Source organism: Monomorium pharaonis, chromosome 6 (genome assembly GCF_013373865.1).
Source record: "Monomorium pharaonis isolate MP-MQ-018 chromosome 6, ASM1337386v2, whole genome shotgun sequence".
Classification (NCBI taxonomy): domain Eukaryota; kingdom Metazoa; phylum Arthropoda; class Insecta; order Hymenoptera; family Formicidae; genus Monomorium; species Monomorium pharaonis.
In genome coordinates, this window is record NC_050472.1 from 5,063,817 (window position 1) to 5,088,420 (window position 24,604).

At 35.9% G+C, this 24,604-nt stretch overlaps 1 protein-coding gene across 1 annotated transcript; it reads left to right on the top strand.

Annotated features, from left to right (window-relative positions):
- The first annotated feature begins 18,950 nt into the window (after positions 1 to 18,950).
- LOC105829978 (alpha/beta hydrolase domain-containing protein 17B) lies at positions 18,951 to 23,547 on the top strand. Its single transcript, XM_028194981.2, has 4 exons — positions 18,951 to 19,303; positions 19,570 to 20,417; positions 22,950 to 23,082; positions 23,301 to 23,547. The coding sequence occupies exons 2-4, from the start codon at positions 19,774 to 19,776 to the stop codon at positions 23,382 to 23,384; spliced, it is 861 nt and encodes a 286-aa protein (XP_028050782.1). The 5' UTR covers positions 18,951 to 19,303; positions 19,570 to 19,773; the 3' UTR covers positions 23,385 to 23,547.
- The last annotated feature ends 1,057 nt before the right edge of the window (positions 23,548 to 24,604 follow it).

A 24,604-nucleotide genomic window follows, 5' to 3' on the forward strand; every position in this document is an offset into this window, starting at 1 on the left:
AAAATTTTTTTCTCTTGCCGTCGGCACCGCATTCGCGAGAGATAAAGTGCAAACAATTTCGATTATTTTTTGACAGTTCTCAATAGTTCTCGCATAGTTCCGATTTATTCCATGCGTTTTAATAACAATTCCGTCAATTAATTATTTTTCAACAATTTTCCATTCCGACTCCCGTCGGAATCTGTTTGCACCTCATATCTCTGCTGAATGCAGTAACAGAAGTCGGAATGGAAAATTGTTTAAAAATAATTAATTAACGGAATTGTTATTAAAACGCATAAAATAGATCAAAACTGTGCGAGAACTATTGAGAACTGTTGGAAAAGTGATCGAAACTGTTTGCACTTTGCGCGTCTCGCGAATACTGTGCCGACGGCAGGAGAAAAAAATTTTTTTTAATAATTAAATAACAAAATTATTTATTAAAATGCATGGAAATTGTCAGGGCTATGTGAAAACTAGCGAAAACTGTCGTAGGAATAATAATCGACTCTGTTTGCATCTCATACCTCTGCTGAATGCAGTGACAGGAGTCGAAATGGAAAATTATTAAAAAATAATTAATTGACGGAATTATTATTAAAAAGCATGAAATAGGTCGAAACTGTGCAAGAACTATTGAGAACTGTTGGAAAAGTGATCGAACTGTTTGCACTTTACGCGTCTCGCGAATACTGTGCCGACGGTAGAAAAAAAAAATTCGATCATTATTTTAACGACAGTTTTTGCTAGTTCTCACATAGCCGGATCATTTCCATGCGTTTTAATAACAATTCCGTCAATTAATTATTTTTTAACAATTTTTCATTCCGACTCCTGTCACTGCATTCAGCAGAGGTATGAAATGCAAACAGAGTCAATCATTATTTTTACAATAGTTTTCGCTAGTTCTCACATAGCCCCGACCATTTCCATGCGTTGTAATAAATAATTTTGTTATTTAATTATTTTTCAAAATTTTTTTCTCTTGCCGTCGGCACAGTATTCGCGAGACGCGCAAAGTGCAAACAATTTTGATTATTTTTTGACAGTTTTCAATAGTTTTCGCATAGTTCCGACTTATTCCATGCGTTTTAATAACAATTCCGTCAATTAATTATTTTTTAACAATTTTTCATTCCGACTCCTGTCACTGCATTCAGCAGAGGTATGAAATGCAAACAGAGTCAATCATTATTTTTACAATAGTTTTCGCTAGTTCTCACATAGCCCCGACCATTTCCATGCGTTGTAATAAATAATTTTGTTATTTAATTATTTTTCAAAATTTTTTTCTCTTGCCGTCGGCACAGTATTCGCGAGACGCGCAAAGTGCAAACAATTTTGATTATTTTTTGACAGTTTTCAATAGTTTTCGCATAGTTCCGACTTATTCCATGCGTTTTAATAACAATTCCGTCAATTAATTATTTTTTAACAATTTTCCATTCCGACTCCCATCGGAATCTGTTTGCACCTCATACCTCTGTTGAATGCAGTGACAGGAGTCGAAATGGAAAATTGTTTAAAAATAATTAATTAACGGAATTGTTATTAAAACGCATAAAATCTGTGCGAGAATCGCACGATCAAAACTGTGCGAGAACTATTGAGAACTGTCAAAAAAAAGTGATCGAAACTGTTTGCACTTTGCGCGTCTCGCGAATACTGTGCCGACGGCAGGAGAAAAAAATTTTTTTTAATAATTAAATAACAAAATTATTTATTAGAATGCATGGAAATTGTCAGGGCTATGTAAAAACTAGCAAAAACTGTCGTAAGAATAATAATCGACTTTGTTTGCATCTCATATCTCTGCTGAATGCAGTGACAGGAGTCGGAATGAAAAATTATTAAAAAATAATTAATTGACGGAATTGTTATTAAAACGCATGGAAATGGTCCGGCTATGTGAGAACTAGCGAAAACTGTTGTTAGAATAATGATAGAAATTTTTTCTCCTACCGTCGGCACCGCATTCGCGAGAGATAAAGTGCAAACAATTTCGATTATTTTTTGACAATTCTCAATAGTTCTCGCATAGTTCCGATTTATTCCATGCGTTTTAATAACAATTTCGTCAATTAATTAATTTTTAACAATTTTTCTTTCCGACTCCTGTCACTGCATTCAGCAGAGGTATGAGGTGCAAACAGATTTAATCATTATTCTAACGACAGTTTTCGCTAGTTCTCACATAGCCCCGATCATTTCCATGCGTTCTAATAAATAATTTTGTTAATTAATTATTGTTCAAAATTTTTTTTTCCTGCCGTCGGCACTGCATTCGCGAGAGATAAAGTGCAAACAATTTCGATTATTTTTTAACAGTTCTCAATAGTTCCTCGCATAGTTCCGATTAATTTCATGCGTTTTAATAACAATTCCGTCAATTAATTATTTTTTAACAATTTTCCATTCCGACTCCCGTCGGAATCTGTTTGCACCTCATATCTCTGCTAAATGCAGTGACAGAAGTCGAAATGGAAAATTGTTTAAAAATAATTAATTAACAGAATTGTTATTAAAACGCATAAAATAGATCAAAACTGTGCGAGAACTATTGAGAACTGTCAAAAAAAAGTGATCAAAACTGTTTGCACTTTGCGCGTCTCGCGAATACTGTGCCGACGGCAGGAGAAAAAAATTTTTTAAAATAATTAAATAACAAAATTATTTATTAGAATGCATGGAAATGGTCGGGGCTATGTGAGAATTAGCAAAAACTGTCGTAGGAATAATGATTAAATCTGTTTGCACCTCATACTTCTGCTGAATGCAGTGACAGGAGTCGGAATGGAAAATTGTTAAAAATAATCAATTGACGGAATTGTTATTAAAACTCATGGAATAAGTTGGAACTATGCGAGAACTATTGAGAACTGTCAAAAAATAATCGAAATTGTTTGCACTTCACCTCTCGCGAATGCGGTGCCGACGGAATAAAAAAATGTTGAAAAATAATTCATTGACGGAATTGTTATTAAACATTATTTTTATGACAGTTTTCGCTGGTTCTCACACAGCCCCGACCATTTCTATGCGTTTTAATAATAATTTGGTTAATTAATTATTCTTTAACATTTTTTTATTTTTACCGTCGGCACAGTATTCGCGAGACGCGTGAAGTGCAAACAGTTTCGATCACTTTTCTGACAGTTCAATAATTCTCGCACAGTTTCGACCTGTTTCATGCGTTTTAATAACAATTCCGTCGATTAAATATTTTTTAACAATTTTCTATTTCAACTCCTGTCACTGCATTCAACAGAGGTATGAGATGCAAACAAAGTCGATTATTATTCTAATGACAGTTTTCGCTAGTTCTCACATAGCCCCGACCATTTCCATGCGCTCTAATAAATAATTTTGTTAATTAATTATTTTTCAAAATTTTTTTCTCTTGCCGTCGGCACCGCATTCGCGAGAGATAAAGTGCAAACAATTTCGATTATTTTTTGACAGTTCTCAATAGTTCTCGCATAGTTCCGATTTATTCCATGCGTTTTAATAACAATTCCGTCAATTAATTATTTTTTAACAATTTTCCATTCCGACTCCCGTCGGAATCTGTTTGCACCTCATATCTCTGCTGAATGCAGTGACAGGAGTCGAAATGGAAAATTGTTTAAAAATAATTAATTAACAGAATTGTTATTAAAACGCATAAAATAGATCAAAACTGTGCGAGAACTATTGAGAACTGTCAAAAAAAAGTGATCAAAACTGTTTGCACTTTGCGCGTCTCGCGAATACTGTGCCGACGGCAGGAGAAAAAAATTTTTTAAAATAATTAAATAACAAAATTATTTATTAGAATGCATGGAAATGGTCGAGGCTATGTGAGAATTAGCAAAAACTGTCGTAGGAATAATGATTAAATCTGTTTGCACCTCATACTTTTGCTGAATGCAGTGACAGGAGTCGGAATGGAAAATTGTTAAAAATAATCAATTGACGGAATTGTTATTAAAACGCATGGAATAAGTTGGAACTATGCGAGAACTATTGAGAACTGTCAAAAAATAATCGAAATTGTTTGCACTTCACCTCTCGCGAATGCGGTGCCGACGGAATAAAAAAATGTTGAAAAATAATTCATTGACGGAATTGTTATTAAACATTATTTTTATGACAGTTTTCGCTGGTTCTCACACAGCCCCGACCATTTCTATGCGTTTTAATAATAATTTGGTTAATTAATTATTCTTTAACATTTTTTTATTTTTACCGTCGGCACAGTATTCGCGAGACGCGTGAAGTGCAAACAGTTTCGATCACTTTTCTGACAGTTCAATAATTCTCGCACAGTTTCGACCTGTTTCATGCGTTTTAATAACAATTCCGTCGATTAAATATTTTTTAACAATTTTCTATTTCAACTCCTGTCACTGCATTCAACAGAGGTATGAGATGCAAACAAAGTCGATTATTATTCTAATGACAGTTTTCGCTAGTTCTCACATAGCCCCGACCATTTCCATGCGCTCTAATAAATAATTTTGTTAATTAATTTGTTACGTCCAGCCTTATGGGATTTTACTCTTTATTCGGTAGGAAGGATATCTCAGGGAGAACAGGTAAGGCAGGGAAGAACGTAACAAAACGTGTAGAATTCCCGTAGGCACACAGTTTAAGGAGGGTATGTGCCTCGGGTCGAACGCACTTTTTATGACTCAAAAATATAGGTCAACGTGCCGATAGGCCCGCTATAACCCGTTTCGAGTCGTACGTTCGTCGGTCCAAGTTTCGAGTCAACGAATTGAATCGCTTTAACTCGGGATCGGACCAGGTGCAGTCTTTGTTCGGGATAGACGAGATCGTTGTTAATTAAAATAAATGATAAAGTTTCACATAAAATTAACAAAAGTATTTATTCTAATAACAAATAAAAATGAAAATATAAAGAAATACAAATAAGCGCTGAAGTCGTGATTTAACATAATTTGTTGGCTATGAATTTATAAAGATTAAATTATAAGAATGGTTCTAAATAAATTTCGCAAGAGTTTACAATGTTTAAAAATACGCAAAGGGTTATAAAAATAGATTTTCGATTGAGTTTACAAAAGTTTTAAAAGTTTAACAAAGGGTTATTAATAAAATAAAAAAAAACACAAAGGTTATTAATATAAATTTCGGAAGTGTAAAACTAATGGGCAGCTTTTTGTTTGTGAGTTACATTATATCTTAAGTAATTCGGAGAGAGAAGGTTAGGAAAGTGCAGACTCTTGAAAATTAAAACCGTGAATTGTTGTTTGGACTCTCGAACACTAAGGGCGGAATTCGCATACCGGAACGCCCGGTCGGACTCTCGAGCAACAGCCTCTGAATCCGCGCACCGGAACGGCCGGTCGGATTCTCGAGCAACAGTCTCTGAATCCGCGCACCGGAACGGCCGGTCGGACTCTCGAATGACCGTCTCTGAATCCGCGCACCGGAACGACCGGTCGGACTCTCGAGCTGCCAGGCTCGCATCCGCAAACCGAGTAAAGAAGGGGGACGAAAAACTCTAAGAGAGAATTATTTATAAATAATAGGAGGGTGTCTTAAAGAATTAAAATGGAAGGAAGATGTTACCATGAATAACGTAAAAACCAGAGAAATTATGATTGTGGGACTTACTCATTGTTGGTTCTCGAGCAAATTTGTCGGAATCGAATAGATTTCTTGCCCGGATGGAACGGCACTAAAGTCTACTTGCGCACTGATTCTACATGATTACTAACTAACTAACTAACTCTAAAAACGTAACTCTAAAACTTTACTCTCCATTACTATTACTGACTATCTATTACTGACTGCTAAACTCTTATTACTGGTACTTTCATTACTGACTACTATTGCCTACTATTACTAACTGGTATATAAAAAAAACTGACTCCCTTCAAGATTTGGTATTATATATATATAGAGTCTTACAAGGGGAGGATCCAGAGATAGGTGGTTCAAATATTCTAATTGGTAGGATTCTTTTTCAGGATTGTGTGGTGGGTGAATTCTAAGTTTTCTTATTGGAGAAATAGTTTTTCCTTTTTGCCCAATCATACGTTAAGTAATCTGTCGAAAGTTTCTCTGTTTCCTCCCACATTCTTTCAATTTTATCGAAGGGATCCGACCTATCGCGTAGGTTATCTTCCCTTTGGGTTTAAGAGATAAATAATTTTTTCTATTGTGCTAGACGCGCTACGGTATGGGTTGCAGATGGAGGAAACGGTTATTTATTTTTTGCTTATGTTTAGATACTTTATTGCTCATTTTTTGTGAGCAAACGTGAAACTTTGCTTAGATCCCATGGTTGTTTTTTGAATTTCTATCTTCAGAATTTATTATTTGTTGACTCAATATTCAAAGGAGTCGGAATTATCTACTTGGTCGTTTCGTCCATCTATGTTTGTTATTACGTTTCTAACAGACTAATCCTAGACACATAAAAATTATCGGAGACCGTTGAAACGGAATTTCTTTTGTAAAATTATTTGTTCCTCTGACGAAGGGAAATCGTGGAGTCTGCCGGACGTAACACTCCCCGCCTTAGACAAATGTTGGGGGCGTATGAACACAACATTTGCAGAATTTAATAGGCTGAGCAACGATTTCTCTTTTTCATGGATTATTATATTTATTTTGTATCGCATTAATATCCTATCTTTCCTTATTCGTTTAGGTATTTATTTATATCAACGCTTGTCTGTTAAGAAAGAGGAAGGAAAAGGCAATCTTTAAAATCCTTTCTTGCTCTTTCGTCTTTCTTTACACGTGTATGTTTTATTTTAATTTCTAAATTAGATTATTCGTATGTACGCACATTTTTACGCAGTAGATAATGATTATAATTCACTTAATAAGTTGTTTTACGCATGTATACGCGCTTTTAATTTATAAATTTTCTTAATTAAAAAAAATTTGTATTAAATATATTTCGAAGCTTTCCCTTTTTTTTCTAAAATTATTATTACCGTTATGTTTTTTTTTCTTGTTTTTTTTCTAAAAATATTTTAGAATCACGTGAGTGTCAACTAGGTTTTTCTATTCTCCCTTTTTCCTTGGTTTTTTTTTTCATTAAGAACGGATTTTGTCCAGAGACAATTGAGTATTTCTCGATCCTGTGCATCGCATTCCACAGGCATATCAACATTTGTTGATATAGGTGTGTCGCCAATTTTACCACTGTTATACTTTTTATATTGCATCAAATAAAATTCTTTTATATTAATTTCAGGAGGGCGACAAATAATCAATTCATCCTGCCGATATCTTCGCGCAGGGTTAGAGTAGTTATGATTTTGCAGAAGATGAGTTCTCAAACAGAGCAACACATCTGAACGGCATCAAGTGCCGGAATTGGATCAAATAATCAATTAGCGAGGTTTCATTCTTCGCTTAAAATTTGTAAGAGTAAAGCGGCATTTTGCCGGATTTGTTTTTGACACTCAGGTGATCTATTTAAATTGTTATTATTCAAATAATTTTATTTTAATTTATTCTTTTATCTAAGCATTTATTATATTATATTCATATATCTCCTTTTAATAGAAAAGGAAAACTTCTGAAACACTATGATTAATTTGTCTTATAGTAACATTTAAATTCTAAAATTGCCTTATTTTGGCAATATGGAACAATGTTATGTAACAAGTTTTCGTAACATTATATCTTATTCAGATATGCAATATAAATTTGAACCTTAAATTAATGTTTAGTATAAAACAATGAAGATATAAAATTATTAATATATGTAACTTTAATGTCGATGAAAATATTGATAGAGAGAAAAGGTATCTTAAATATGAATTCCAATATTCATTAATGTCTGATTCGCTTAAGTTATATTATATTTCTTGGTTATTTTTCTACTTCGTTTTATAATTTAACTTGGTTTATATATGAAGAAAAGACGCAATTGCAGCGTGGACAATTATTGTATATCATTCATTCGACTTGTCACGCGAAATTTCTAAACGGAATATTTTGTTTTGACGCAATAATAACGATTACTTAGATTATAGAATCTTATCAAACTAAGATTTTATTAGGCTTATAAACAAGATTGAATATTGAGTTAAAGCTTGTAGCTTAGTTAAAACCTTTGAATATATTGATTCTTTAACACAATTATTTTTCTTTTACAAATTTTAGGAATATTTTTAATTTAAAAAAAAATATTAAAGATTCTTAGTTTTTTTTTATCTATATATATATTTTTTTTTTATTCAATCTTGGTTACGTAATTATTATTCTATTTGTTATTCTTTCAATTATAAGCTAAAATTATATGTTATTTTTGTCGCGAAAATAAAGGTATTATAAGAATAAAACTAACAATTGACATTATTAAAGAATTTTACAATTATCTATTCCTTATCTACTATAAATTTATATTTCATAGGCTGCTATCCTTTGTGATGTGCTGGATGTCTTTTATCTTGATTCCAGCCAATAATTATTTGTTTGTCTTCGCTCTCGCCATGATGCTTGAGCTTAGATTATTGTTGCATTTATTGTCCCCTTTTTTCCTAAGGATTCGTATTTATTCTTCTCGGGTTCCTTTTTGTGTGGCGGGATAATTGTTTAGAAATGATGAAGAAGGATGTAGTGTATAAATTTTCCTACATGACGTAGCATGTGATTCAAGGATCCATTAAATGGATAGAGATACATGTCGCAGCATGTGATTTGAAAGTGAGGTAATATAACTTATTATTTTGCAAAATATTTTCATGGTTTTAGAGGCTTTTTAAGGATTCCAAATATTGTCAATTTGTAGCCTTTTGTTATCTCTTGCTGATGAGTAGGCTGTACAATTTTTTAAATTTTATTTTTAGTTTATTTAATGTAAGAAAACTTGGAATTAGAATCTTGTTGTTTTTTTTTCCATAGGCTGGGATCTAAAGATTTCTCGTCGATATAGTTGAAGTGCGTATATTATTTTTTATAATATTAACAGATTGTGGATATTGATTGTAATATTTTTAAATAGTTGTATATTACTAGTGGAGGATTTATTCGTAACTTGCTTAGAATTTGGTTTTGTTTATCCTTTTTTAGTTCTTCGTCCTTGTCGCGTGTTCTTCCATCATCCTTAATATCATTTATTTTGTCTGGAGGATCATTTCTATCTTCAATTTTAATTTTTTGTTCTTGCGAATCTAGTTGTTTCTTGTCTTTTATGTCTTCATCGTAGGTAAGGTATCCTTTGTCCGGGGGATCATTTCTGTTCTCGATTTCCTCAGGTTCGTATTTATATTTCTTCAAGCTCTTGAATAATTTTGACAAATGTTGACAAATGTAATGATAAATGTATAACAATGTAGTAATCATACTAATAATGTAGTATAAAATAGTAATAAATTTATAATTTCTTCGGTCTTGAAATTGTATTTTGTTAGATTTAAAAGACTCATGGACTGATATCTTTTCTTTAATTTGTAATTTTAGCGGTTGATACATTTCCTCGTATGTAAATAACATTTGGTTAGAGTTCTTAACAGGTACATCGTTAGATAATGAATCTTCCATTTTTTCATCAGAGAAGTTGAAGTCTTCGTAGCCTTCGTCCTTTTCATTGGAGTCCTTCAGTATCGTGGAAATTAATTTCGCATTTTCCGGATCATTAAAGTTAAGAATTTCATCGTCATTAATTTCATTGCCGTTTATTTCTTCTTTATGTTTCGATTTTCTTCTTCGCATGAATTTTTCTATTATCTTCTGTGATTGGACTTGCATTGATACAAGGATTTTTAAAAGTGGTTTATTTTTCTTCTTGGAATCATATAATTTTCTTGCATTATAAAACTTAGTTCTTCTTATAGGCTCTTTGATAGCAATATGAGAAATGTTATTTTTATTATATTTATTTTTTATATTTATTCCAATTCTTGGGAATTTTAATTTTTTTAGATAAACTAAGGAGCTCTTTGTTTTTGATTCCTTTAAGAAAAATCGTGTCGTGTTACATAGTGAGGTTTGGTTGCTTCCCTCCTTGCAATCGACTGAAGAATACATTATAGAATTTTGGAGATCTTCCTTTATTGTATCATAATTTTTAAGGGGGATTTGATATTCCTTTCCCTTTAAGATTTCAGAATTATTTATTGATTTACGAGGGGTTTGGTAACTTCCCCCTCCAAGGATTTCTGGATCATCAATTAAAACAGGAGAGGTTTGGTAACTTCCCCCTCCAAGGATTTCTGGATCCCTGGGCAGCCCGAGGAATGTTTGAAAATCTCCTCCCTCATGGATTTTTGGATCTCTGGTCAATTCAAGAGAGGTTTGGTAACTTCCCTCCTCAAGAATTCTTGGATCTCTGGGCAATCCAGGAGAGATATGGAAATCCTCATTTCCAAGGACTTTTGGATCACTACTTAATTCACGAGGGGTTTGGTAATTTCCCCCTCCAATTCGGGAATCTAGAACTTCGGGAGAGGCATAGGAGCCTGATTTTTGTTCTAGAATAGATTTTTCCTTCAAATTTTTATTTTTTTGTGTTAGTGTATGTTTATCTTTTTCTTTAATTTCAATTTCGTCTTTGGATTTGTTTTCAATTATCCCTTCTTTTTTATTTAACATCTGAATTTCTTTATTTATTGTTTTATTCTCTTCTTCTATTATGTTTTTATTTTCATTTATAATTTTGTCTTCATCGTTTTTCAAATTTACGTTACAATTGTTGTTCGTTTTATCTTTATTGTTAATATTTTCTTTTATTTCTTCCTCATTAATTTTATTAGAGACTTCTTGATCAACAATTGAGAAAGATCTAAGACGTAGGGTTGGTACCTGGACTTCTATTTCTTCGTCCAAGTTACTTACAACATCTATATACGCCTTTCCTGAGCTAACTTCCGCTAGAGTTTCTATCGCATAAATTCCATGCGCTATTTTTAATCTAGGTATATCCCCGATTCTTATTTCAAGGTTCTCTACTCTAATATAAAATGGTGATTTTAATCGCGGTGCTACTATAATCATTTCAGGTGAAAAGAAGGGTAGATTAATTCCAAAAACGTCTAAATGTCTTTTTGCATAATTTATTCTTGCGGAAGTTTGATAAAAAAAATCATTGCCTAATATACTTGGTTGTAAGATCGGAAAGTCGTTAGTTACAATGTGAAAAGTTATTTCCTTTCCGTAAAGAAGTAAATTAATTTCTCCTAGAGTGTAAGTTGGATAATCGTAAATACCATTTAATTCTAATATGTTGTCGTAATTGATTGTTTTATTTTTGGGCACAAAATTTTCTTTAATTAAATTTATTTCATAACCTGTATCTAACGCGAAAGTTATAGGAGAAGTTGATTCACAAATTTTTATCTGAACAGTAGGCGGACGACTGTGTTTGTCGAGGTTTATCATTACGGGTCGGGGTTCCCAAGCGTTTTGGTTAACATTTTCTGTGACGCCCATGGATGTGGAACTCGTTCGGTCTCCAATTGTATACCTGACTTCGAAGAAGCCATCGGAGTTTTCCGGCTCATTCATATAATTATTACTTGTGATACGTAGTTTACATTTCTTAAGAAGATGCCCTCGTTTTTTACAATAGTGACAGAATAATGAATCTACAGATACTGCGGTTTGCTCTAATTTAGATCGACAATCTTTAGCTATATGCCCAAAGTTATAACAAATTTGGCATGCAATTTTTGATTTTTTATTTATGTTATACTGTTTATTTTGCTTTTTCCAACAATTATTAGCCGTGTGACCCGGTTTATCACACCATTGACAGATTACGTAAGGCTTATTTTGTTCATTAGTTTTATAAATTTTACAAAATTTAGCATGGTGACCGGGTTTAGAACATAACTGGCAAATGACGTAATTTTCTTGTACTACATTAACGGGTTGTTGAGATTGAGCATCGCGGAAGTAACACTTGTCGGCTGCATGCCCGTGGATTTTACAAATTTGACATTGGATTTGCGTTCTACAATTAGAGGCTAAATGCCCCTTCTTATAACAGAACTGGCAATTTTCCCATAACCGGTTAATACTTTGATTTCTACCTGAAATATCATTCTGTCCTGGTTGTAAATATGCCATTGTGCGAAGCTCTCTTTCTATTTACGAGATATCGGCTATGGTTATTCAAGCGTCTAAAATTTTTTTATTTCTGGTTTAATTTTTAACTTTAATTTTTTAATAAAACATTCATTCACGACGTTTTAATATTTTGAGGAAAAGAACATTTTTGAAATTTTATATGATAGTTTTACTGTTTGCGTGATTTTTACTCGATTTACGAAGATAATGTTTTTTTTTTTATAAATGCAACCTAGTTTTCTTTGTAAAAAGTTTTTAGATAAACCGTTATTTAGCTCTAAATATTTTGTTATTTGGGCGAGTTATCGAAATTTTCATTTTGGATAACACGCACTTTGCTTATAATTCTTTTGTTCTACTAATTTTGTGTAAATTAAAATTTGACCTCTACAGCCGGGATAGATTTTACCCCTTTTTCCGGTAAAATTTGATTATATATTTTGGCCGATAAATAAAGGAATGGCCATCACAATGAATTACAATATAGCAAAAAATTTGAATTCGATATTATTTTAATTTGTTTACGCTCATAAATATATCTAGTTTCATGCACTGACTGAATCATTACTCTTTCAAGGTTGTCGAAAATATACATATTAATAAAAATTCAGTTTAATGCAATTTTCACATGCAATTTTGTCTACTGAAAAAAGAAAATAATTAATTCAGGGAATTATTTATTAGGAACGAAAGTATATAGTTGGATATTGTCTGGGTTTAATTTTCTAAAGTGATTTTATATAAATTATCGACTTCAGCATTATTTCAAAATTGACCTCATCTTATTCCTTCTCAAAGACAACACCTATTTATCCCGGACGAGCCCCCAAAAATTTTAATTGTTCTGTTACGTCCAGCCTTATGGGATTTTACTCTTTATTCGGTAGGAAGGATATCTCAGGGAGAACAGGTAAGGCAGGGAAGAACGTAACAAAACGTGTAGAATTCCCGTAGGCACACAGTTTAAGGAGGGTATGTGCCTCGGGTCGAACGCACTTTTTATGACTCAAAAATATAGGTCAACGTGCCGATAGGCCCGCTATAACCCGTTTCGAGTCGTACGTTCGTCGGTCCAAGTTTCGAGTCAACGAATTGAATCGCTTTAACTCGGGATCGGACCAGGTGCAGTCTTTGTTCGGGATAGACGAGATCGTTGTTAATTAAAATAAATGATAAAGTTTCACATAAAATTAACAAAAGTATTTATTCTAATAACAAATAAAAATGAAAATATAAAGAAATACAAATAAGCGCTGAAGTCGTGATTTAACATAATTTGTTGGCTATGAATTTATAAAGATTAAATTATAAGAATGGTTCTAAATAAATTTCGCAAGAGTTTACAATGTTTAAAAATACGCAAAGGGTTATAAAAATAGATTTTCGATTGAGTTTACAAAAGTTTTAAAAGTTTAACAAAGGGTTATTAATAAAATAAAAAAAAACACAAAGGTTATTAATATAAATTTCGGAAGTGTAAAACTAATGGGCAGCTTTTTGTTTGTGAGTTACATTATATCTTAAGTAATTCGGAGAGAGAAGGTTAGGAAAGTGCAGACTCTTGAAAATTAAAACCGTGAATTGTTGTTTGGACTCTCGAACACTAAGGGCGGAATTCGCATACCGGAACGCCCGGTCGGACTCTCGAGCAACAGCCTCTGAATCCGCGCACCGGAACGGCCGGTCGGATTCTCGAGCAACAGTCTCTGAATCCGCGCACCGGAACGGCCGGTCGGACTCTCGAATGACCGTCTCTGAATCCGCGCACCGGAACGACCGGTCGGACTCTCGAGCTGCCAGGCTCGCATCCGCAAACCGAGTAAAGAAGGGGGACGAAAAACTCTAAGAGAGAATTATTTATAAATAATAGGAGGGTGTCTTAAAGAATTAAAATGGAAGGAAGATGTTACCATGAATAACGTAAAAACCAGAGAAATTATGATTGTGGGACTTACTCATTGTTGGTTCTCGAGCAAATTTGTCGGAATCGAATAGATTTCTTGCCCGGATGGAACGGCACTAAAGTCTACTTGCGCACTGATTCTACATGATTACTAACTAACTAACTAACTCTAAAAACGTAACTCTAAAACTTTACTCTCCATTACTATTACTGACTATCTATTACTGACTGCTAAACTCTTATTACTGGTACTTTCATTACTGACTACTATTGCCTACTATTACTAACTGGTATATAAAAAAAACTGACTCCCTTCAAGATTTGGTATTATATATATATAGAGTCTTACAAGGGGAGGATCCAGAGATAGGTGGTTCAAATATTCTAATTGGTAGGATTCTTTTTCAGGATTGTGTGGTGGGTGAATTCTAAGTTTTCTTATTGGAGAAATAGTTTTTCCTTTTTGCCCAATCATACGTTAAGTAATCTGTCGAAAGTTTCTCTGTTTCCTCCCACATTCTTTCAATTTTATCGAAGGGATCCGACCTATCGCGTAGGTTATCTTCCCTTTGGGTTTAAGAGATAAATAATTTTTTCTATTGTGCTAGACGCGCTACGGTATGGGTTGCAGATGGAGGAAACGGTTATTTATTTTTTGCTTATGTTTAGATACTTTATTGCTCATTTTTTGTGAGCAAACGTGAAACTTTGCTTAGATCCCATGGTTGTTTTTTGAATTTCTATCTTCAGAATTTATTATTTGTTGACTCAATATTCAAAGGAGTCGGAATTATCTACTTGGTCGTTTCGTCCATCTATGTTTGTTATTACGTTTCTAACAGACTAATCCTAGACACATAAAAATTATCGGAGACCGTTGAAACGGAATTTCTTTTGTAAAATTATTTGTTCCTCTGACGAAGGGAAATCGTGGAGTCTGCCGGACGTAACAAATTATTTTTCAAAATTTTTTTCTCTTGCCGTCGGCACCGCATTCGCGAGAGATAAAGTGCAAACAATTTCGATTATTTTTTGACAGTTCTCAATAGTTCTCGCATAGTTCCGATTTATTCCATGCGTTTTAATAACAATTCCGTCAATTAATTATTTTTTAACAATTTTCCATTCCGACTCCCGTCGGAATCTGTTTGCACCTCATATCTCTGCTGAATGCAGTGACAGGAGTCGAAATGGAAAATTGTTTAAAAATAATTAATTAACAGAATTGTTATTAAAACGCATAAAATAGATCAAAACTGTGCGAGAACTATTGAGAACTGTCAAAAAAAAGTGATCAAAACTGTTTGCACTTTGCGCGTCTCGCGAATACTGTGCCGACGGCAGGAGAAAAAAATTTTTTAAAATAATTAAATAACAAAATTATTTATTAGAATGCATGGAAATGGTCGAGGCTATGTGAGAATTAGCAAAAACTGTCGTAGGAATAATGATTAAATCTGTTTGCACCTCATACTTTTGCTGAATGCAGTGACAGGAGTCGGAATGGAAAATTGTTAAAAATAATCAATTGACGGAATTGTTATTAAAACGCATGGAATAAGTTGGAACTATGCGAGAACTATTGAGAACTGTCAAAAAATAATCGAAATTGTTTGCACTTCACCTCTCGCGAATGCGGTGCCGACGGAATAAAAAAATGTTGAAAAATAATTCATTGACGGAATTGTTATTAAACATTATTTTTATGACAGTTTTCGCTGGTTCTCACACAGCCCCCACCATTTCTATGCGTTTTAATAATAATTTGGTTAATTAATTAATTATTCTTTAACATTTTTTTACTTTTACCGTCGGCACAGTATTCGCGAGACGCGTGAAGTGCAAACAGTTTCGATCACTTTTCTGACAGTTCAATAATTCTCGCACAGTTTCGACCTGTTTCATGTGTTTTAATAACAATTCCGTCAATTAATTAATTTTTAACAATTTTCCTTTCCGACTCCTGGCACTGCATTCAGCAGAGATATGAGGTGCAAACAGATTCGATCATTATTCTTACAACAGTTTTACTGTGCCGACGGTGGAAAAAAAAAATTTTTGAAAAATAATTAATAAAATTATTTATTAAAACAAATGGAAATAGTCGGAGCTATGTGAAAACTAGCGAAAACTGTCGTAAGAATAATGATGGAAACTTTAATAACTTTGCACTTTACGCTTCTTGCGAATGCGGTGCCGACGGTCGGAAAAATAAATGTTGAAAAATAATAGATTGACGAAACTGTTAGTAAAACATGTATCCCGGAGCCATGCGCCATTATCTAGAACATTATATCCCATCAAATAGTCGAAAGATTTTGTTACTCGCATGATTGCGATTGTAAAATTTTAAGATCGCGAGTATGCGAGTAAAAAAATTTTTCAACTATCTGTTGGAGTATAATGTACTAGATAACTAGATAATGGTGCGCTGTGGACGGGCAGGCAAAAGTATTACTAAAATATAATGTACTTACTATGCTCGTTCGCAGCGGTCCACAGCGATCGTCCTGAAGCAGAGACGGAGGCAACGGCGAAAGTGGTCCTGAAGCAGCGAGGAAGGCAACGGCGAAGATAATCCTGAAGCAGCGAGGAAGGCAACGACGATGCACTTCACACACCACACCACACCACACCACACCACACCACACCACACCACACCACACACACACACGAGGCGATCGCGATATTCTTTTCCGATAGACGAGCAGCGTACATGTTCACTACCGAATCTTCGCGACACAACTGATCCACCGAACCCCTCTCGTCAGGCAACTGAGCCCAGTGCTGCCAGACCCCCCGCCATGGGTCAAGCCGCGCATGTGTAATGGATGGCAAATACAGTTATGTGTATTATGGGCGCTTAATTTTGGCGGGCCCAGTACTCTCAGTACAGAGGATATCTCAGTAGTATTTTTGCCAAATAAAATATTTTTCTTAATTACAGAAAAATGTGTATTTTTTATCATTATGTGAACATTCTACTCTCTACTTATCCACGCACACCTGAGTGTGTAGTCACAAGAGTCTACAGATTTGTGATACGTTACTGTATTTTAACTCGTAAGCGCATGCGTCGGCCTACCGTGCCGGGCAACCCGGCAAAATCTGGCAGCTCTGACTGAGCCCGGTCCGCGCGGAGTCGTCGAAGCGTTTGAAAGAGGGAAGGAGAAAATAGTAAGCGGAGCTAGTAGCTGATTGGCTACCGTGAGTCGGGCGACTCGGGGATTTGGCGAAAAAGAAAAGATAACCGTTAGGCTCGGAAATCGTGGAGGGGACGATTTCCGAGAACTGCGGTTTCCGCTTCGATGCTTCGGGTAATCGTTTCTCGGAATTCGTCGAGGGGACTGGCGCCTGAGTGGCGCCTCGCTTTTTTTTGACGACAGAAAAAACTTCAGACAAGCATCCCGGAGCCTCGACGATTTCCGAGAAGCGATTATCCGAAGCATCGAAGCGGAAGCCTCGCTTTTTTTCGATGACGGAAAAAACTTTGGACAAGCGTTTGCACTTAAAATCAAATAGACCGAACGCGATTTTCGAGGAATCCTATTCAATCACTATTTTCGTTCACATGAAAAAAAATTTACTTACAATTAGAACTTAAAACAGTGGTATGATGTGTGACTTCACGAAACGAAACCCGAAAAAAGCGCCAAGAATCGAGGCACACTAAGGCCCGGTTCCACAACTTACGGTTAAATTAACTGGCCGATTATTCCATTGGAATTGACCAATCGTATTTGTCGTTAAGCAAAATTAACAAATACGATTGGTCAATTCTAATGGAATAATCGGCCAGTTAATTTAACCGTGAGTTGTGGAACCGGACCTAAACAGAAGTAAATCAATTCGCTCCTAGAGTTTTGTATTTCTGTATGATTGCGCGACGACTAGTAACGTTTCATTATTGGCACGATCGACATTCTATCGAACGGATTGCGTATCCTCCTCGAGCGAATACGCGCCCACGAAAACTATGCCCGAAACGAAAATCAACATGGCACAAAAGTGTCGTGACGTCACGTAACTTCGTGGAAACGCAGGCCGAGGAAAGCGGGGAGAAAACCGTTTGAATGAAAATTACGCGCCGAGATACAACGTACGAACGGAGACAAATTTGTTTCGAGAATTTTGTACTTTGTATGCTCGCACGACTAGTAACGCTTCAGTTAATTGGCACTCGCGATATTCTACCAAACGTATCCCCTTCGAGTAAACACTTAATTGCTCGAACGTGCACGCAAACACTTCACTCGAAACCGAAGGCAAACGCACGATGCCGCGCTTTACACATGAATACGATCTCTTATGCGGGGTCTACAATGGCAGCAGAAGCAATGGAGTAAGGAGTAAGAGTAACAATTGACCAATTAAAAACCGGGAATAAACGAAATGGGCAAATCTCATTTCATATTTCTTACTTCTTACTCCTACTCCATTACTCCTGCTGCCATTGTAGACCCCGCATTACATAATACGATCTCACATGGCTCGCGTGTCGTTTGCTAGCGCGAATATATTATCCGTAATATCGGGATTGCCGAATAAAGTATCGGACGATCGTTATTAATGTGCGGTTTAAGAATATTTATAGCAGGATGCAGCAGAAAGCGGCATCCATGGATTCGAGTGACTCGATATTCCGGAAAAGGAATGTAGCAGTAGCAGCAGCAGCAGGAGCAGCGACAGCAATCGGTGAGTGAATTTTTATCATGTTATGTGGAATAAAATGATATGTGATAAACGTGATGCGAGATAAAATATTGGTTCTGTTCCTTGCTAGATCTGTGCAATACTACAGAGTCAGTATTGCACATTTGCATAAAACAGATTTAAAATATGAATGCATAATTGTAAAATTTACAGGTATAGCATAAAACAGAATCAAATAAACGTGGACATAGCATAGAAGAGACTCAAAAAGTCATGCACATTACCTACGGGATTCGTGAATATTTGACTACATAGTTCAATGTGCACATTTTGTGCACATAGAGGCGCTGATGGATAAAAACACCTAAAACGACGCGATGGCCGCTCTCAGGTTCAGGTTCCTCTCTGCTTTCTGAAAGAGAAAGGCATATCGAGGTTGATCGGCGTTGATCGGAGTCGATCGACTCTCGCCGTCCGACGTTCGACACCCGACGGACCGTCCGGTTAAAGCTTCGGTGAGCTGCCGTGGCTGCCCGCTGCCGTGTGTGCGAGAATGCGACGCCAGCAAGGTGGATCGCGACCTCCTGTCTCCGTCTCGCGCTTTGTCTCGCACCTCGCACAATGAAAGTACGCGACGCGGAGTGAGTAGGGAACGCGGCGGCGGTGGCGGTCGCGCGAGGCAGAAGAGGCGAAAGAGAGAGAGAGCGAACGTATACGGGGAAGGTGAGAGAGAAAAACCGTACCCGTTTCGACGGGCCGTCATGGCTGAATCATTGTGCGAGCGGCCGTTCTCGTAGGAAACCGATAACAAATGACGCCGCGCGGATGGTGATTCATTGCCAGGGTGGCGGTGACAAGTCGATTCTCGCGAAAGTGTCTTTCTCTCTCTCTCTCTTGCTCTCTCGAGGTTCCTCCCTTATCGTTGTCCCGCGCGGTGCAACAACGCGCCGCGCGTCTGGCTGACTCCATTCGATTTCTCTCGAGCCCAGGGCGCCGGACAGCTCCTCCGATGCCGAAGCTTCCCGACGAGAGGCCGACGTGATAAAGAGAAAGAGAGAGAGAGAGAGAGAGAGAGAGAAAAGAGAGACGGCGGTGGTGGTGCGCGTGTCGGTATCGGTGTCGCCGTCGGTGTGGGTGTCAGTGTCCCTCGGTGCGCGGGTGCTACGTCACCGTGCTACGTCCGGTGCTGCACGATGAACGGGTTAAGCCTGAGTGAACTGTGTTGCCTGTTCTGCTGTCCGCCCTGCCCGTCCAGAATCGCCGACAAGCTGGCCTTCCTGCCGCCCGAGCCCACGTACACGTTCGTCGAGGACGAGGGCTCCAAGTTCACCATCTCCCTGTCGGAGCGCGCCGAGTGGCAGTACACCGAGCGCGAGAAGGAATCGGTGGAGGGCTTCTACGCGCGGACGTCGCGCGGCAATCGCATAGCATGCTTGTTCGTACGGTGCTCGGCGACCGCGCGCTTCACCATCCTCTTCTCCCACGGCAACGCCGTCGACCTCGGCCAGATGTCGAGCTTCTACCTCGGCCTGGGCTCGCGGATCAATTGCAATATATTCAGCTACGACTACTCGGGCTACGGGGTGTCCGGCGGCAAGCCGTCCGAGAAGAATCTCTACGCGGACATCGACGCCGCGTGGCACGCGCTACGCACCCGCTACGGCATCAGTCCGGAGAACATAATACTGTACGGGCAGAGCATCGGCACCGTGCCCACGGTCGATCTCGCCGCGCGGTACGAGGTCGGCGCGGTGGTGCTACACTCGCCCCTCATGTCCGGGATGCGCGTCGCCTTCCCGAAGACGAAGAGGACCTGGTTCTTCGACGCTTTCACCAGGTAAGCGAGGAAAGTTTCTCGGTCCGGTTACTCCCCTCCTCCCTCCCCCCCCCTTTTTTTCGTTTACAAAGAGATACGTGGGCCTGGAAGTCCAAGCCGTCGCGAGGCGAGTTTTATCGGGCGAGGACGAGTGGCATTTCTGCGCATGAGTTTATCGCCCGAGTCTCTTTTTCTCATTCTCTTTCTCTTGGATATACCATAATTTGTACGACCACGCACGTGGCACCGTAACACGTTTGACCCCTTTTCGCGCAAATTACTTTTCAAAAATGTTTAATGCGTCGAGACAAATAAAATATGTAATAAATCAGGTTTTCTCCTAACGAATTGTGAAACTCCTGAAATAGGTTGCCATATTGTAGCCTAAAGGTTATAGCAGTTGACAAGCGTAAAAAAGATAACATAAAGCTCTGCGCACAATGGAGGATTATTATAGATTAGGAACAGAAAAATTAGAATCTTTAAATCATTTTCTTCAATACACACTGGATAAATAATAAATTATGTTGTGTCTTTATTGTATGACACATTTATGCATTACATCTTATGCTTATTCCATTGTGTGTTACTTTTAATTTATTGAGAAAACTAAAGTTTTAATTGACATTCTTAATATCTATTATTTCTCCATTGTGTACAGGGCCTAAGAAAACAGCCTGATAAGAGCTGATAATTGAACAATCACATAACTCCATGCAAAGAACAGGTTTTTTAAATTATGCTAATTTAAAATATTAAGACATACGGCCCAAATATCAAGATTGTACGCAACTGAAGAAGACTGAGTTGAAATATTTCGCAATTGCTTAAATATTTGCATTCCAATAAATTTTATTTTACAAATAACATCTTACACAGCTCATTTATTAACCTTTTGTATTTTGGCTATTTTGTTTTGAGACTAAAATTAAATGATTTGCAAAATCCTTGAGAATATATTTTCTGTCCAAACTGACAAGTATAAAAAAATAACATAAGAAAACAGCCAGAAGAAGCATAGAACATAAAAACAGTCGGATAGAACAAATGTATATATTTGTGTCATAATATCTAATAGATTTTGTATGAATCTTACAACATTTATCTATATATTTATTATAACCTTAAAATTTTATTCTTAGATACACTAAGGTCTGAGAATAACATCCACTTAATTTATTTTAATTAAAAAAATTCTATTTGACAGCTTGAAAAAAAAAGACATTAATATTGTTGATCTTGTTCAGTTCAAGTATCGAGATTTTAGTTTTAAAATCTCAAACTTTTGTAGATTTTGGTAAAGTTTTCATCTAACAGTTTAATAATATATGTAATTGTTGATAGTACTTCTTGTTTGCTCATTGTTGATTTTGTTTACATAATACACATAACGAGATGTTTAGTTATTGGTACAATTAAGGAAACATAAAGATACGATATAATATTGTCAATTCAGAAAATGTTTTTGTGGAAGGAAAAAATGAGAAAATCTGGTTAATATGTGAATATTTGTTTCTATCAATTAACTTTAATCTTGGTTTAACTTATCTTTTATATTTTTTCTAGTTCTAAGAATTAGAAAAAGTTAGAAAATAAATTATAAATTTATTTAAAATTCTAGAAATATTATTTAGAATTATTTAGAAATTAAACTTAATCTGATACAAATACACAATAGTAATTCTATTTTGTCCATTCTCATATATCTCCTTATATACTCTTTATATTTCTTTTATTGATTTGCCTTTTTGTTTTCTATTTGTTACATGTGATAATGCATAGAATAAGAATGCCTTTTCTTGCAAAGCCACTCTAATTAGGAATAACTAAAAACTAATACAGATAAAAAGATGGAAGAGATGAAAAGAAGGAAAAGGTCAAATATAAGATTGACAATATGAGAATTTAATTCAGTTGTATTCGTCTAATTTATGTTATTAGACTGCAATAAATAACTTTTTCAAATAGAGTTATCTTTTTTTTTTGTTTTTTTTGCATGTGTTTTATTTAACTCTACAAATATGTTTGTAAATAAAAGGATATAGCAATAGAATTTTTGTCAGCTAATATAATTTTGAATAAAAACATTTTGTTTAAAAGTTGACTCTTAATTAAATTCTAAACTAATGTTTTTAGCAATATTTTTCTTTCTTAATATACATGTTATATTCATAATATATAGACATATTTTATATGAAAATATACTTTAACCCTGTATAACAATCTTTTTAAATTGGACTCAATTTATTTTTAGAAAAATTGATTGTACATAAAATAATTTTAGGCTGCATTCGGAAATGTCATCCGAGAGCTTTTGGGTATCATTCTGTCCTTGTCTCACATTCAACGAACAACAATGATAGAATGATATTCGAGAGCACTCAGATGATGTTTTCGAACGCAGTCCTAATGTACCTGTAATAAATTTTTAAAAATATAAAATCTATTTGATATTAACCAAAAAAAAGAGATGCAACTGTTAACAAAATTATATTGCATATTGTACATAGCATATAACGACAATAATGAATTTTTTTTCATGTTTCATTGCAGTATAGATAAAGTTCCAAAAGTAACATCTCCTGTTCTGGTCATTCACGGCACCGAAGATGAAGTTATAAATTTTAGCCATGGTCTAGCAATTTATGAAAGATGTCCACGAGCGGTGGAACCGTTATGGGTTGAGGTATTGAAATATAATTAATAATATATATTATATTCTTGATATTTTTTTTTAGTTTCTTATATTATGCACTGTTACGCGCTTTATCTGCACTTTCTACAAGTAAATTAAAGACTGCTGGCATGAAATTATTTAAATACAAATGCATAAAGCATTTTAGTCAATGAAATATTTAATATACATTTTTCTTTATAATGTATTAATATTAATATATTTTTCAGGGTGCTGGGCATAATGATGTAGAATTATATAATCAATACCTTGAACGACTGAAACAATTCGTAAGCGTGGAATTGGTGAACTGACGGCGACTCAGCCTCTCCCAGAGTCAGGGAGGACAGGGAGGGGGCCATATGCATGCGAACAGTCAAGGACGTACCGTTTCCAACAATTCTAATACAGTCAGTCCTATTGTCAGTTCCATTTCGACAAGCTCACCAACGGAGAAGCTTGTCTAGCAGTCGCCTCCCACAGGGGAGAAGACACCTGTCCTTCCCTGTGACGAAGAATCATCTTTTGCCTCTGTAGATGATGTATTCTTTTGCGAGCAACAACAGACTGTAAAGCATGAAACTCATTATTCAGATTCATTCAAGAAAACACGTTCCAAAGATGAGCATCCAAGTGCTGAAGGTGATCCGAAAAAATCCTGTGTGAAATCGGAGAACAAGAATTCAAAGCAGAAGGATTCTTCTGCGTGTACAAAAGACAAGGGCCAGAGTAAAATTGCTGCCACCGAAAAAACTGATCGTCACAGTTTTCAATTGAATCATTCCGGAAAGATTGCTAAGAAGCATATCTATCTTCCAAAAAATTTGAAAAACCCTTTTGCTCACAGTCAAAAAAATATTGTTCACAGAAGCTTAAAGAATTCATTTGGTCTAAATCAGAAAAAGGCAGACAGTCAAATAACTCAGGCAACTTTGATTGACATACTTGTGGAGGATTGTCGGCAATGTGCGATTGAAGAGAAATCGATTGCATCATTTTCCAATGTTTCTGATAATGTTCAAAAGGATATTACTGATTGTAGTAGAGGTACTTCTACTCAGCCCATAGAGAATAAATCTCCTAAATCTCAAGTTGAATATAATGCGACGGTAGACTACGACTCAATTAATACTAAAGACTGTAAGCAATTATGGCGTTATTACAATAAAATCTCGATTAGGGATAACATTACAAAGTTTAGAAGGCCCGATACAACACACGCAAAGACTACAGAGCTCACGAAGAAGTTTCCTTGGAACTGCACGTGTACCAAAACGAAGAGAAACCTCGACAAGTGCAAGGAACAGGAGAAAAATGAAGTCGAGAGTCTTTGTTCCCACAATGACGAAAAGCAATTGAAGAAGAAGAAACCTGCTTGCAGTCCGTTGAAAAAATTCGGACGATCGTCTCTGTCAGTGGGTGCGGATAAAGTCGCGATAAACTTGCCAAAGTATTCTCCTTGCGCGAGCAGATTAGCTGCGAGCTCAAAAATTTTATCGTCCGATCAAACGACGGATCCAGAGAGTCCACTTCA

What these genes read in the sequence shown, in the direction of transcription:
- LOC105829978 (XM_028194981.2), top strand. Translation starts at nt 19,774, where the DNA reads ATGAACGGGTTAAGCCTGAGTGAACTGTGTTGCCTGTTCTGCTGTCCG. An exon ending in TTCTTCGACGCTTTCACCAG is followed by an intron (nt 20,418 to 22,949) that starts GTAAGCGAGGAA and finishes GTTTCATTGCAG; the next exon opens with TATAGATAAAGTTCCAAAAG. An exon ending in TGGAACCGTTATGGGTTGAG is followed by an intron (nt 23,083 to 23,300) that starts GTATTGAAATAT and finishes TATATTTTTCAG; the next exon opens with GGTGCTGGGCATAATGATGT.